This window comes from Octopus sinensis, linkage group LG30 (assembly GCF_006345805.1).
Source record: "Octopus sinensis linkage group LG30, ASM634580v1, whole genome shotgun sequence".
NCBI lineage: Eukaryota > Metazoa > Mollusca > Cephalopoda > Octopoda > Octopodidae > Octopus > Octopus sinensis.
Window position 1 is genome coordinate 10,674,892 of NC_043026.1, and position 16,119 is coordinate 10,691,010.

The following is a 16,119-nucleotide window of genomic DNA, read 5'->3' on the forward strand; positions in this document are numbered from 1 at the left end:
AGAAATAGGTACTTTAGTTGATCGACCCCGAAAGGATGAAAGGCAAAATAGACACCGGCGAAACTTGAACTCAGAACGTAGCGATGGACAAACTGTCGCTAAAAAAAACAAGTGTGTGTGTAGTTGCGAGGGATTTGCGTGTGAACAAGACTAATGAAATAGAAAAAAGAAAAAAAAAAGAGATCAACAATATCAGGCGCAGGAGTGGCTGTGTGGTAAGTAGCTTGCTAACCAACCACATGGTTCCGGGTTCAGTCCCACTGCGTGGCATCTTGGGCAAGTGTCTTCTGCTGTAGCCACGGGCCGACCAATGCCTTGTGAGTGGATTTGGTAGACGGAAACTGAAAGAAGCCCGTCGTATATATGTATATATATATATATGTGTGTGCGTGTATGTTTGTCCCCCTAGCATTGCTTGACAACCGATGCTGGTGTGTTTACGTCCCCGTTACTTAGCGGTTCGGCAAAAGAGACCGATAGAATAAGTACTGGGCTTACAAAAGAATAAGTCCCGGGGTCGAGTTGCTCGATTATAGGCGGTGCTCCAGCATGGCCGCAGTCAAATGACTGAAACAAGTAAAAGAGTAATATGAAATCCTCAATGGGGAGGAGACATCGAGGGCTGCTCATGGAAAAACCCCGTAAAAACCATGAGTGCCCTGATTTTTTGGGGCAGGCGCATTTTTTCGTTTCCTTTCCTCTTTCCAACTGCACGCGTTCACTCGTACCATTCTCGCCACTTTCATCCACTTTTCGGCAAACTAACTAGAAGACAACACTTCCCTCTCTATTCCTATTTTCCTTTTCATCAGGGATTGGCCAAAGAGAAAAGTGTTTGTCTTCAAATCCCTTCATTCTCGTCCACCACACAACTTCTTTTGCCATGGCCACCAGGCATATAAAAACAGCCTTTCCTTCCTGGCTCAAAACCACTAAAATTAGTGGTGACACGATCAGGTAGCGAAAGTGCTACATTGGAAACTGTGTGAAAAGTGGGGCTAGAGAGAGGCAAGATGTGGTATAAGCACAAACCGCAAAGAGTGGAGTTGGAGAGTAGCAAAATAAGAAACATAATAAAGTAGTGTTACATTAACAGTAAACAAACCAACCAGAGAACATATGCTATATAAGAAAACTGGTAGTCCGCTATTAGAAAACTATTTGGAAATAGATAAATATATTTAACTTTTTAAGTAGGGATATATAATGATAAAACCGTCACTTATAACTTATTTATAAGCGTTATCATTATACGTAAATCCTGACTCCAGCTACATAAACGCCATAGCGAGAAATATACTTTCTGGAATGCTAATGGACATTAATCGTGCATGTATGTTAAATATGAATAATTTTGTGTTCTTTTAACCGCTATAAAAAAAATACAGTTTCATAATTACAGAAATACATTTCATTAATAAGTTGAAGAAAGAGAAAATAATTTTTACATTATTTTATTATATACATATAGCATTTTTAATATTTATATACAATTTGAAGTAAATAATTTTGTCGTAGAGAATTACGACTTAATATTTTAGCTAATTCTTCATTCTAGCTATAATAGATCCTGTACAACTACCACAAACACATTATACTTTGTTAACCTTCTTGTAGTTCCATTGCACCTATTATGTGTCCCTATTCAGCACTGAGTATACCATATGGAATTTCTACCTGCACCTTCACTACAAAGAATCTAGGACCATTTACCCAAATGGATTAGAGAACTGTCTGTTTTCTTGATAACTAGAACCTTGGTCTTGGCTAAGTTAACTTAAAGACTCTTGCAGGCTTTGTGTTCACACCTGAAATTTCATTTCTGAATCTACTACAGTTTCAACAATAAGGATGAAGTTATCAGCATAGAGGAGTTCTCATGAACAACCAGTCTTAAATTTTTCTGGAATTTTGCAGCAGCCACAGATCTAGCCTGGAGCCTTCAGTTGGTTGTCTCATGGCACCAACACTGTCGCATTTTTATGTGGAAATAAACATCAGCAGGGTCACCTTGTTAGACAAACACCCTACAATTACATTATATTTGCTTACCTAGGTAATAAAAAGACCACTTTCTCAAACAAGGCCATCTCCTTAAAAGGATTTATAATTTGTTTGCTTTCCTACTTACTACAACTTTGGTCTTTCCTAACTTAAGTCTAAGGCATTTTGATTCCAGACATGTCCACATCTGAAACCTATTATGTAACTTGAGTAAAGAATTAGCTATAAGAACAAAATCACAGATCTAGAGGAGCTCCTAAAACCACCTCACCTTAAATTCCTGTTATGACCTGAAGGACTATGATAAATAAGAGGGAGCTGAGACCTTGGTGACCTCCTACTTGTACACTAAATTTAGTTAAACACTCTTTGCTAACTTTTACCTTACTGACATTATCCCTGGATATGGCTTGTATGGTATTCATCTCTTCCCAGCTTCCACATTGACCACCAGATAAGGGAGTGAGGAACCCTGTCAACAGCTTTTTCCATGTTTACAAAAGCCAAGTACAGAGATTAATCTGTTGCTGAATTTTTATCCAGCAGTTGCCTTACTAGGAAGATAGCTTCTTCCAGGAACAAAACCAAACTGCATCTCATGTAATTCAACTCCCTTCCTAATTACATAGGATGTGACCCTGACAAAAACAGGATGGAGTTGAAAAGCTTTTATCCTCAATTTTATTAAGATAATCTAGATGCTTGTAAACTTTCATCTGCTAGTTTTAGTATAAAAAAAACAATTCTTCAGAAAGTTAAGAGAAAACAGTCTGTTGTGGGGCCCTAAACCATAGTTATGCCACATGTTTGTTAGTGGTATCTTCCATTTTGTTATGGAGGTCATTTCTTATTTATATATTTGACAAATTCACATATGGCTTTGAAAAAAACCATAAACATTTAAAACTTAAGGAATAAATATATAGATTTGGCTGTGGAAACCATGCCAAATCAGACTGGAGTTTGGTGAAGCCCCTCAGCTGACCAGCCCTGATCAAGCTGATCAACCCATGCCAGCATGGACATCATCATCATCATCATCGTTTAACGTCCGTTCTCCATGCTAGCATGGGTTGGACGTTTCGACCGGGGATCTGGGAAGCCAGAAGGCTGCACCAGGCTCCATTAAATGATGATGATAAATTAGGGAAGTGATATTCAACAAAGAGCCATGTACAGGGTTGCAAGTAGGAGGAATTTCAATATAGAGATCATGGGAAATGAAATGGAAATGGAAGCAAAGGATGAAGCTGGGAGAAAATTTTAGAATAAAAATGCAAAAACTGAAAATTTTGGAGTCGTAATGTCTTTTACATGAAACGCAGGAATATTAAAAAGAAAAGAAATTTACAATGGAACCCATACAAACTAGCTCTTTCCTTTCTCATCCGTCTGAATGCATTTGTGTGCAGTTGATTTATTAATTAATTCAGTGAATGATTTACTAGTGTAATGGCTTTTCTTTTGTATGAATACGCTTGTGTGAAGGCAATGTACAATGGTCAGAGAATGATTTAATGCACATCAGAGAGATATGGTTTCTCTCCTGTATCAATAAGTTTGCACATAGTTAGGTTAACACTTTCATCAAATGGTTTTAAACAGATATCTCGACAATATGGTCTCTCTGCTGAATGAAGACATTTGTGCATTAAGTACTATTTTCAGTGAATGATTTGCCACACATACCACAATGAAATGGCTTCTCACCCGTGCAAAAACGTTTGTGTGAAGTCAAGGCACAATGGTCATACTATGATTTAGTAGACATCATTGTAGTATTATGTCTCTCCTGTATGAATACGCTTGTGTGTAGTTAAATTATAACTCTTAGTGAAGGATTTACCACAGATATCACAGTGATATGGTCTCTCTCCTGAATGAAGACGCTTGTGTCCAGTTAAATCACTACTGTCAGAGAATGATTTACCACAGCTATCACAATGATACAGCTTCTCTCCTGTATGAATACGTTTGTGTTTTGTTAGGGCACTACTTTGAGAGAATGATTTACCACAGACATCACAATGATATGGTTTCTCTCCTGTATGAATATGTATGTGTTTTGTTAGGGCACTACTTTGAGAGAATGATTAACCACAAATATCACAGTGATATGGAGTCTCTCCTGTATGAATACGTCTGTGCATAATGAAGTTACCACTATAACAGAATGATTTACCACAGACATCACAGTGATAAGGCTTCTCTCCTGAATGAGTACGTTTGTGTGTAGATAATGTACTAATGTCACTGAATGATTTACCACAGATATCACAGTGATATGGTTTCTCTCCTGTATGAATACGCTTGTGTGTAGTTAAAGCACTACTAACAGTGAATGATTTATCACAGATATCACAATGGAATGGCTTCTCTCCTGTATGAATACGTTTGTGTGCAGTTATGCCACTACTCTGAGAGAATGATTTACCACAGATATCACAATGATATGGTTTCTTTCCTGTATGAATGTGTATGTGTGAAGTTAAATGACTACTGTAAGAGAATGATTTACCACAGATATCACAATGATATGGCTTCTCTCCTGTATGAATACGTCTGTGTTTTGTTAAAGTACTATTTCGAGAGAATGATTTATCACAGACATCACAATGATATGGTTTCTCTCCTGTATGAATACGTTTGTGTTCTGTTAGGTCAGTGTTTCCAGAGAATGATGAACCACAGACATCACAATGATATGGTTTCTCTCCTGTATGAACACGTTTGTGCATAATGAAGTTAATACTCCTATCACGGAATGATTTACCACAGACATCAAAGTGATATGGTTTCTCTCCTGTATGAATACGTCTGTGTTTGGTTAAAGCACTACCAACAGTGAATGATTTATCACAGATATCACAATGGAATGGCTTCTCTCCTGTATGAATACGTTTGTGTGCAGTTATGCCACTACTCTGAGAGAATGATTTACCACAGATATCACAATTATAGGGTTTCTCCCCTGTATGAATGCGTATGTGTGAAGTTAAGGCACTACTTTGAGAGAATGATTTACCACAGATATCACAATGGTATGGTCTCTCTCCTTTATGAATATGTTTGTGTTTGGTTAAGTGACTTTTCTTAGTGAATGATTTACCACAGACATCACAATCATATGACAACTTTTGTCTCTCTTTTATCATGTCTTCATGAGAAATCAGTTCTTTAAGCTTCTTACTCATTTCCATTATTATTGTTTTCAAATTACAATGTACACATACTTTTCTTGTTTTTTGTTCTTATCGTTCAATCGTATATATACTTCCACTGTTGTCTTTTTGGCCAGTTATCTTTCTCTAACAACACTTTTGTAAAGCTATCCAAGTTTACATTCAGTCAGTGATGTGCAAAACTTTTGCTAATAATAACATATTAGGACAAATATTTCACAGAAATATATAAGATTTATAGAAACAGTGTTATAAATCTGTTTTATATCTCATTTTCTTTTAGTCTTAAAAGATGATAAATATTGAGAATGTATCTTCTGTTAAGCAAATGTCATTTGATATTCTGAAATAATAAAGAAACAACAGTGTAAGATAAAGAGACTGCTTTAAAAATACAGATTCAATAGTGGAAAATTTACAGCATTTCTACAGAGATAAACTTTAGTAGAAATAAACATTTACGTGAATGACTGAACTTTTTAATGTATTAAAATTTACAGGCACCCATGCCAACCCTCTTTGCTTGCGAAGACATGTTGGGGCAAGCGAAAGCGAAATCGAAATCGAATTGAACCAGCCAGGATCCCTGGTCTGGTGGTACATAAAAAGCACTATCTGACTCGTGGCCGATGCCAGTGCCGCCTCCACTGGCTTCCGTGCCGGTGGCACGTAAAATACACCAATCCGACCGTATGACAGGCACCCATGCCAACCCCCTTTGCTTGCGAAGACATGTTGGGGCAAGCGAAAGCGAAATCGAATTGAACCAGCCAGGATCCCTGGTCTGGTGGTACGTAAAAAGCACTATCCGACTCGTGGCCGATGCCAGCGCCGCCTCCACTGGCTTCCGTGCCGGTGGCACATAAAATACACCAATCCGACCGTATGACAGGCACCCATGCCAACCCCCTTTGCTTGCGAAGACATGTTGGGGCAAGCGAAATCAAAATCAAATTGAACCAGCCAGGATCCCTGGTCTGGTGGTACGTAAAAAGCACTATCCGACTCGTGGCCGATGCCAGCGCCGCCTCGACTGGCTTCCGTGCCGGTGGCACATAAAATACACCAATCCGACCGTGGCCATTGCCAGCGTCACCTGGCACCTGTGCAGGTGGCACGTAAAAAGCACCCACTACACTCACAGAGTGGTTGGCGTTAGGAAGGGCATCCAGCTGTAGAAACATTGCCAGATAAGACTGGAGCCTGGTGCAGCCTTCTGGCTTCTCAGATCCCCGGTCGAACCGTCCAACCCATGGAGAACGGACGTTAAACGATGATGATGATGATGATGATGATCACAGAATTTTGTGTGTAGCTTACATGTTTGTAAACCGCAGCTTTGCTAGCTATGCTGATGACACAAAAGTCACTCAGACAATTCAGAATCCTCGACATATTGTACATCTGCAACTGGAGTTGGACGCAATTTACAGGTGGGCCCAGGACAACAACATGCAGTTTAATGCAGGAAATTTCCAAGCCCTGCACAACCGGCACACAAAGCTGAATGACAAGCAGACTGGATAAATTAGCCTGAGAGGAATTACAATCCCTGAATCAAAATCAGTGCATGATTTGGGTACTGACACGAGTAATGATGCATCATTCTAGGTGCATGTTACGAATTTTGGTAATAAAATGCAGACGGCTAGCTGAATAGATCCTCTGAACTTTCAGAACAAGAGTAGAGCAAACAATAATGGTCCCTTGGAAGACAAATATCCTCAGGCACTTGGACTACTGCTCTTAACTATGGTCAACACAGTATAAAATTAACAGCGAAACTTGAAGCAATCCAACGGAGCTACACAAAGAAAACCGTCTTAATGCAATGTATGAGCTACTGGAGTTAACACACTTCTCCCTAGAATGAAGGCAGGAAAGTTATGCAGTAATATACATCTGGAAAATTCTGAAACATTGGCATTGAATGTTACATAAATAGCAGAATGGGGCACCATTGCACAGTGTCAAAGACTCTACCATTACCATCAAAAAACAGGACCAGATTGAAGAGTATACATTCTTCGCATGGCGTTCCCTATTTGGTTGTGGTTGGGCCTTTTCTCCTTCACCAAGCTAACATCTACAATACTTAACATTTTGAAAAAAGGCTCACTTTTCATCACTGGTTACCAGTCTATCCATAGAGGGTGAGATGAGTTCACAAGAAAGAAAAGAGCAGATGTCCACTTGGGATTTGCAGTTGGCTTCAGACAAATCATGAGGTACCCATTTTCCAAGCTGTCGAAGATGGTGGTGAACAGTTGAATGGCTGGAACAAAGCTTACTAGCTAATTCTTCAAATAAAACTGCATGATCTTTTCTGCCAAAAAGAGCTTGTCTTCAAACTCAATTGGACGTCCTGTTTGGGCCTCATTTGCAAGGCTGAAAATGAGGCTCCACTTCTGAATTTTACAAATCATCTTTTGCGGTTTTTTCATTCAGGCACTCTTCTCTATAAGCTGAGGGAATATTTTGAGTTACTTCGGCTGCAGAGTTCCCTTTTTAAAACCCAAAGTATTATGTGCCTCAAATATTCCTTAGACACCTCCATGTTTGAAGTTATAACTAGTAAAATTTCAATTAGTAATCTGCTACCAAAAAAGTAATAGCTCTCCAAACTTTGCTATGTTGGTTCTTATTGTAGGAACATTCTCTTCCACTGCCAACTTGGTTGCATAGGTAACAGAAGCTACTACTTGTAAAGATACCCTATACATTTGAGGAAGTCTACTTTCTGTACATTCTTAGTGTTTAAAGACTACTTTTTCAATCAAGGCCATCTCCTTGTAGGGATTAGGAATTTGTCTGCTTTCCTACTTACTAGGACTTTGGTCTTTGCTAAATTAACTCCAAGGCATTTTGATTCCAGACGTGTCTTCACCTGTAATCTATTCTCTAACTCAAGTAAACAATTAGCTATAAAAAAGGTCACTGACATAGAGGAGCTCCCAAGGTCATCCGGTCTTAAATTTCTCTGTTATGGTCTGAAAGACAAAGATAAATAAGAGATAAGGGAATGAGGAACTCTGTCAAAAGCTTTCTCCATGTTGACAAGAGCTAAGTACAGAGGTTTATCTGTCACTAAATTCTCCAGTAGTTGCCTTACTAGGAAGATAGCATTAGTAGTGCTTCTTCTAGGCACAAATTAAAACTGCATTGCCTCTAGGCCAGCTCCCTTCCTAATTACATGGGATATGATACTAGCAAAAGCAGGGTGGAGTTCAGAAGGATCTCAATCTTCTTGGAAAACTATTTTCATCAATTTTATTAATATAATTGTAAGCTAGATCCTTGAAAACTTAAATCTGCTAAGTTTAATTTAAAAAACAATTCTTCAGAAAGTTAAGAGAAAACAGTCTGTTGTGGGGCCCTAAACCATAGTTATGCTCCATGCTTTTGTGGTATCTTCCATTTTGTATTGGAGATCATTGTTTCATTTCATTTCATTTCATTTGAGTTTGAGTCCATGCTCAGGCCAAGTCGAAGACTCCACCCTCAGAGTCTGGTGTGGTTGCCAGGTTGTATTCTCTGTTTAATTTTGACATGTGTAGGAGCGAGTTTGAGTCAGTTTGTGCTCGTTGTGTATATCCTGGGAGATGGGGTTCATCTCTAATGGTGCTTAAGTATCTATCCAGCTGCAATTTGAATGATTCCACACTGCATCCTGATAGATTTCTGACATGTACTGGAATGGAGTTGAATAGTTGTGCTCCTCGAACCAACAGACTTGGTTTATTTATATATTTGATAATTTTGCTGCATTTCTGTGTTTGAAAAACCCTAACAGTGAAGTATTTGAAATTTAATAATGAATAAATACACAGTAAATTAGGGACATGATATTCAACAAAGAGCCATGTGTAGGGTTGCTAGGAGGAGGAATTTCAATATAAAGGTTCCTACATCATGGGAAATGAAACAGGAATGGAAGCAACTGATGGAGCTGAGAAAAAATTTTAAAAGAAAGGAAGAAGAAAAACTGAGATTTTTGGAGAAACATTATTTTCATTGTTGTGATGTCAATTACATGAAACGGGAACATTGAAAAAAAAAAAGCAAGTTTACAAAAGAACCAATACAAAATCGCATTTTCCTTTCTCCCCAGTATGAATACATTTATGTGCAGTTAATTTACTATTTTCAGTGAATGATTTACCAGTGAAATGGCTTCACTTTTGTATGAATACATTTGTATGAAGTCAAGGCACGATGGTCAGACAATGATTTAGAAGGCATCACTTTGATATGGAATCTCTCTTGCATGAATATGTTTGTGTTTAGTTAGGTTACTATTTTGAGAGAATGATTTGCCACAGATGTCACAGTGATATGGCTTCTCTCCTGAATGAAGACGCACATGTCTAGTTAAATGACTACGATCAGAGAATGAATTACCACAGACATTGCAACAATATGGCTTCTCTCCAGTATGAATACGTTTATGTCTAGTTAAGCTATCACTTTTAGTGAAGGATTTACCACAGATATCACAGTCATATAGTGTCTCTCCAGAATGAAGACGTTTGTGTGCAGTTATCTCACTACTCTTAGAGAATGATTTACCACAGATATCACAATGATATATCTTCTCTCTTGCATGAATATATTTGTGTGCAGTTAAGTTACTACTGTCAGAAAATGATTTACTACAGATATCGCACTGATATGGTCTCTCTCCTGAATGAATACGTTTGTGTCTAGTTAAAGTACTTCCTACAGTGAATGATTTACCACAGATATCACAATGATATGGCTTCTCTCCTGTATGAATACGTGTGTGTAAATATAAGTGACTATAGCCAGAGAATGATTTACCACAGATAGCACAATGATATGGTTTCTCTCCTGAATGAAGACGTTTGTGTTGAGTTAAAGCACAACCAACAGTGAATGATTTGTCACAGATATCACACTGATATGGCTTCTCTCCTGTATGAAGACGTCTGTGTTTAGTTAAAGTACTACTAACAGTGAATGATTTACCACAGATATCACAATGATATGGTCTTTCTCCTGTATGAATACGTATGTGTGAAGTTAAGCTACTACTGTCAGAGACTGATTTACCACAGATATCACAATGGTATGGTTTCTCTCCTGTATGTATACGTTTGTGAGCAGTAAAGCTAGTACTGTCAGAGAGCGATTTACTACATATATCACAATGATATGGTCTTTCTCCTGAATGAAGACGTTTGTGCTGAGTTAAAGCACTACCATCAATGAATGATTTGTCACAGATATCACAATGATATGGCTTTTCTCCTGTATGAATACGTATATGTGTAGTTAAGTGGCCACTCTTAGAGAATGATTTGTCACAAATATCACAATGATATGGTCTCTCTCCTGTATGAACACGTTTGTGCACAACTAAGTGACTGTTTCGAGAGAATGATTTACCACAGATATCACAATGAAATGGTTTTTCTCCTGTATGAATACGTCTGTGTTCTGTTAAGTGACTATTGTGAGTGAATAATTTACCACAGACATCACATTCACATGACAATTTTCGTCTCTTTTTTATCATGTCTTCATGGGAAATCAATTCTTTAAGCTTCTCATTCTTTTCCATTATTAATGTTCCCAAATCACAACGTATAAATACTTTGCTTTTTTTGTCCTTATCATTTAATCTTATGAATACTTCCACTGCTGTATTTCTGTCCAATAATGATGATAAGGATAATGATGTTACCTTTCTCTAGCAACACTTATGTAAATTCATCTTCTCGACACTTCAGTCAGAGATGTACAAAAATTCTCCAATAATATCAGATTACAACTTCTACCACAGATTTGTAGTAACACTTTTAAACATGTGCCGTGTATAGCACATTCATTTGGTCTTCAAATAATTTTAAATATTCACAATATTTCTTCTGTTATGTCAATGTCATATAATATCCTGAAATAAAGGAAGAAACATCAGTGTAAGATACAGAGGTAACTTTAAGAATATAAATTCAACAGTGGATAATTTAGATTACTGTAGAGATAAACTTAAGAAACAAACATTTACCTGAACAACTGAACTTTTTAATGTATTAAAATTTATATTACAGAATTTTCTGTGTAGCTTTGTAAACCACAGTTATGCCTTCATATTGTGTAATATTATTTAGATTAAACTGCAGAATGGATATCAATAACATTATTTTCTCTCCTGAAATATAATTTGGCATTGTTGTCTAGCCCTGAAGAAGCTCTGAGTAAAACTATGATTAAAGACATTCCATCCATGAACATCCTTTCCTCTGTAGCATTGTATATCTAGGATTACACCATCCAATACAGTCTTTAATATTTATGACCAAAAGGTGATATTTAAGAGAGATGTGCTCTTATTTCTAGTAGATTGTGTGACCACATACAGAACTATGAAGAAAACTATGTTCTTTTCACAGGTCCAACCATTTTATTACAATACAAACAAAAATAACATTAACTACGTTAAACTTACAAATTACAATTTTCTCAAGAAAGCCAAGAGGAAAAAATGTTTTATTTTGACACATTCTACCAGTATACAAGGTTTAAAAGTGTTTAGTTAACTAGAAATTGTGTTGAAAACTGCCGTTCAAAAGGAAAAGATCCACATCTTTTCTCTTGGCTCTATTGAGAAAATTCTATAGTTTGTAAGATATGTTGTTTTTTTCTTCAATTTCAACCAATCAGTGACGTCTATAGAGGTAGAAAAAAAAAAACATTCCATGCCATATGAATATGTCCCTCGTTTAAGAAACAGATTGGGTTTATTTACATTTGTGAAGAAAAAAAAGATACCCTTCCCCCCCACCCCTAACCCTAAAACAGATTGAAATGCAATAGATCGATACTAGGGTCATAATTATGGGTGACAATTTCATATGACACTGCTAGAAAAAACTGCTGTTCAAACCGAAAAGATCCAAAAATTATTTACTCTGTGTAAAAAAAATTATTTACTTTGTTTAACCCCCCCCCCCCCATTTTATTTGATATATATTCAGCTTTTACATACATCCATGTTTTGTGCATGCGCGCATCTATTAATTTGCATACGCGCACACGCGCTTGGTAGTCGTTGTAGGACGACGTCACGACGAGCTAGCGCGGATCGGGACCCCCTCTACTTGAATAGTATCCAATAAAGTATTGGTTTCTGAATATTTCAGTGGTTGGAGTGCGTTTGAGATTATTTCTCAAACAAACAAACTAACGGGGCGACGATGGAGTGTAGAAAGTAGCTTCTATAGCTATAAATTGCAGCCAAATCACGTAGAAATCAGACATTTCTCTTCCATAGCTAGAAATAGCAGCCAAATCTTGCACAAATCATGGACATCTTTCATCCATAGCTAGAAATGACAGCCAAATCTTGCACAAATCATAGACATCTTTCATCCATAGCTAGAAATGACAGCCAAATCTTGCACAAATCATAGACATCTTTCATCCATAGCTAGAAATGGCAGCCAAATCTTGCACAAATCATAGACATCTTTCATCCATAGCTAGAAATGACAGCCAAATCTTGCACAAATCATAGACATTTTTCATCCATAGCTAGAAATAGCAGCCAAATCTTGCACAAATCATAGACATCTTTCATCCATAGCTAGAAATGACAGCCAAATCTTGCACAAATCATAGATATTTTTCATCCATAGCTAGAAATGACAGCCAAATCTTGCACAAATCATAGACATCTTTTATCCATAGCTAGAAATGACAGCCAAATCTTGCACAAATCATGGACATCATTCATCCATAGTTAGAAATGACAGCCAAATCTTGCACAAATCATAGACATCTTTCATCCATAGCTAGAAATGACAGCCTAAATCCTGCACAAATCATGGACATCTTTCATCCATAGCTAGAAATGACAGCCAAATCTTGCACAAATCATAGACATCTTTCATCCATAGCTAGAAATGACAGCCAAATCTTGCACAAATCATAGACATCTTTCATTCATAGCTAGAAATGACAGCCAAATCTTGAACAAATCATAGACATCTTTCATCCATAGCTAGAAATGACAGCCAAATCTTGCACAAATCATGGACATCATTCATCCATAGTTAGAAATGACAGCCAAATCTTGCAGAAATCATAGACATCTTTCATCCATAGCTAGAAATGACAGCCTAAATCCTGCACAAATCATGGACATCTTTCATCCATAGCTAGAAATGACAGCCAAATCTTGCACAAATCATGGACATCATTCATCCATAGTTAGAAATGACAGCCAAATCTTGCACAAATCATAGACATCTTTCATCCATAGCTAGAAATGACAGCCTAAATCCTGCACAAATCATGGACATCTTTCATCCATAGCTAGAAATGACAGCCAAATCTTGCACAAATCATGGACATCATTCATCCATAGTTAGAAATGACAGCCAAATCTTGCACAAATCATAGACATCTTTCATCCATAGCTAGAAATGACAGCCAAATCTTGCACAAATCATAGACATCTTTCATCCATAGCTAGAAATGACAGCCTAAATCCTGCACAAATCATGGACATCTTTCATCCATAGCTAGAAATGACAGCCAAATCTTGCACAAATCATGGACATCATTCATCCATAGTTAGAAATGACAGCCAAATCTTGCACAAATCATAGACATCTTTCATCCATAGCTAGAAATGACAGCCTAAATCCTGCACAAATCATGGACATCTTTCATCCATAGCTAGAAATGACAGCCAAATCTTGCACAAATCATGGACATCATTCATCCATAGTTAGAAATGACAGCCAAATCTTGCACAAATCATACACATCTTTCATCCATAGCTAGAAATGACAGCCTAAATCCTGCACAAATCATGGACATCTTTCATCCATAGCTAGAAATGACAGCCAAATCTTGCACAAATCATAGATATCTTTCATCCATAGCTAGAAATGACAGCCAAATCTTGCACAAATCATAGACATCTTTCATCCATAGCTAGAAATGACAGCCAAATCTTGCACAAATCATGGACATCATTCATCCATAGTTAGAAATGACAGCCAAATCTTGCACAAATCATAGACATCTTTCATCCATAGCTAGAAATGACAGCCAAATCTTGCACAAATCATAGACATCTTTCATCCATAGCTAGAAATGACAGCCAAATCTTGCACAAATCATAGATATCTTTCATCCATAGCTAGAAATGACAGCCAAATCTTGCACAAATCAGACATTTTTCATCCATAGCTAGAAATGACAGCCAAATCTTGCACAAATCATAGACATCTTTCATCCATAGCTAGAAATGACAGCCAAATCTTGCACAAATCATGGACATCTTTCATCCATAGCTAGAAATGACAGCCAAATCTTGCACAAATCATAGACATCTTTCATCCATAGCTAGAAATGACAGCCAAATCTTGCACAAATCATAGACATCTTTCATCCATAGCTAGAAATGACAGCCAAATCTTGCACAAATCATAGACATCTTTCATCCATAGCTAGAAATGACAGCCAAATCTTGCACAAATCATAGACATCTTTCATCCATAGCTAGAAATGACAGCCAAATCTTGCACAAATCATAGACATCTTTCATCCATAGCTAGAAATGACAGCCAAATCTTGCACAAATCATAGACATCTTTCATCCATAGCTAGAAATGACAGCCAAATCTTGCACAAATCATAGACATCTTTCATCCATAGCTAGAAATGACAGCCAAATCTTGCACAAATCATAGACATCTTTCATCCATAGCTAGAAATGACAGCCAAATCTTGCACAAATCATAGACATCTTTCATCCATAGCTAGAAATGACAGCCAAATCTTGCACAAATCATAGACATTTTTCATCCATAGCTAGAAATGACAGCCAAATCTTGCACAAATCATAGACATCTTTCATCCATAGCTAGAAACGACAGCCTAAATCCTGCACAAATCATGGTCATCTCTCATTCACAAAAGATAGAAGAGACACAAAGAACCGAAAGCTTTCAATATTAAAAAAATTGAATAGTTTCATTGTTTAGTACTTACAGAAATGTTTCATTAAGGATAGTGTTGTTATAAATGCGAGCATAATGTGTATTGAATGTATTAAAAGTGTGGGAATTACGAGAAATTTAAGTAAGAGGCAATTACGGAAGTACGTTTAATGCACATGCGCATGTTTTATACGGAATGTTTACGGTAGCTATCATTTGTTACTTCCCTTTAATTTCCACAATTCTGCTGTCTCGCCGACCCTGGCGAGTTGGCAGAAATGTTAGCACGCCGGGTGAAATGCGGCTACGCATTTCGTCTGCCGTTACGTTCTGAGTTCAAATTCCGCCGAGGTCGACTTTGCCTTTCATCCTTTCAGGGTCGATAAATTAAGTACCAGTTACGCACTGGGGTCGATGTAATTGACTTAATCCCTTTGTCTGTCCTTGTTTGTCCACTCTGTGTTTAGCCCCTTGTGGGCAATAAAGAAGTATATCTATAATTTACTGGGACGTGAACACACCAACACGTGTTGTCGAGTGATGGTGGGGTAGAAATACAGATACACATAGATATACATATATAAATATATACACACTCAGACATATATATATATATATATAAATACAGTGTACATTTAAACACCTAAGAGGTATCCATCATAGGATTCCTTTCACGCTAGAAGGAACAGCTAAAATCAAGCCACTAGCGTGGAAGAAGTTCTATGATGGATACCTCCTGTGTTTAAATGTATACTGTATTTATATGAATAATATATAGTCTATTGACTAATTTTTCTACACGCTAGGCTACAGGTAGTAAAAATTTCTAAAATCTATATTACCCTGATATTATTATTATTATTGAGTGAGAGAGCAGTGCATGCGATCAAAGTGACACTGGGGTAAAATATACGAAGCTCGGTATACCCATCATGACTACCCGTCTGATAAGGGTA

The 16,119-nt window shown here is 37.3% G+C and overlaps 3 protein-coding genes across 5 annotated transcripts in view; 1 reads left to right on the plus strand and 2 right to left on the minus strand.

The window, feature by feature from the left end:
* LOC115226337 (zinc finger protein 271-like) overlaps window positions 1-15,301 on the minus strand; it is a 478,512-nt gene extending 463,211 nt beyond the window's left edge. Inside the window, exon 1 of the mRNA XM_036515246.1 lies at window positions 15,216-15,301. The gene's annotated coding sequence lies outside the window, so the exon portion shown is untranslated. The remainder of the gene's footprint in view (window positions 1-15,215) is intronic.
* LOC115226522 (gastrula zinc finger protein XlCGF17.1-like) overlaps window positions 1-16,119 on the plus strand; it is a 371,227-nt gene that overhangs the window by 213,777 nt on the left and 141,331 nt on the right. The gene's annotated exons all lie outside the window — the stretch shown is intronic.
* LOC115226546 (zinc finger protein 271-like) overlaps window positions 1-16,119 on the minus strand; it is a 53,749-nt gene that overhangs the window by 31,109 nt on the left and 6,521 nt on the right. For 2 of the 3 annotated variants that reach the window (XM_036515238.1, XM_036515239.1), the window contains exon 3: window positions 9,611-9,905. In XM_036515238.1, coding sequence (XP_036371131.1) covers window positions 9,611-9,905 — 295 coding nt within the window. Of the gene's footprint in view, window positions 1-1,484; window positions 3,910-9,610; window positions 9,906-16,119 lie in introns of those variants that run through there. The other variant, XM_029797548.2, reaches the window with a different exon arrangement.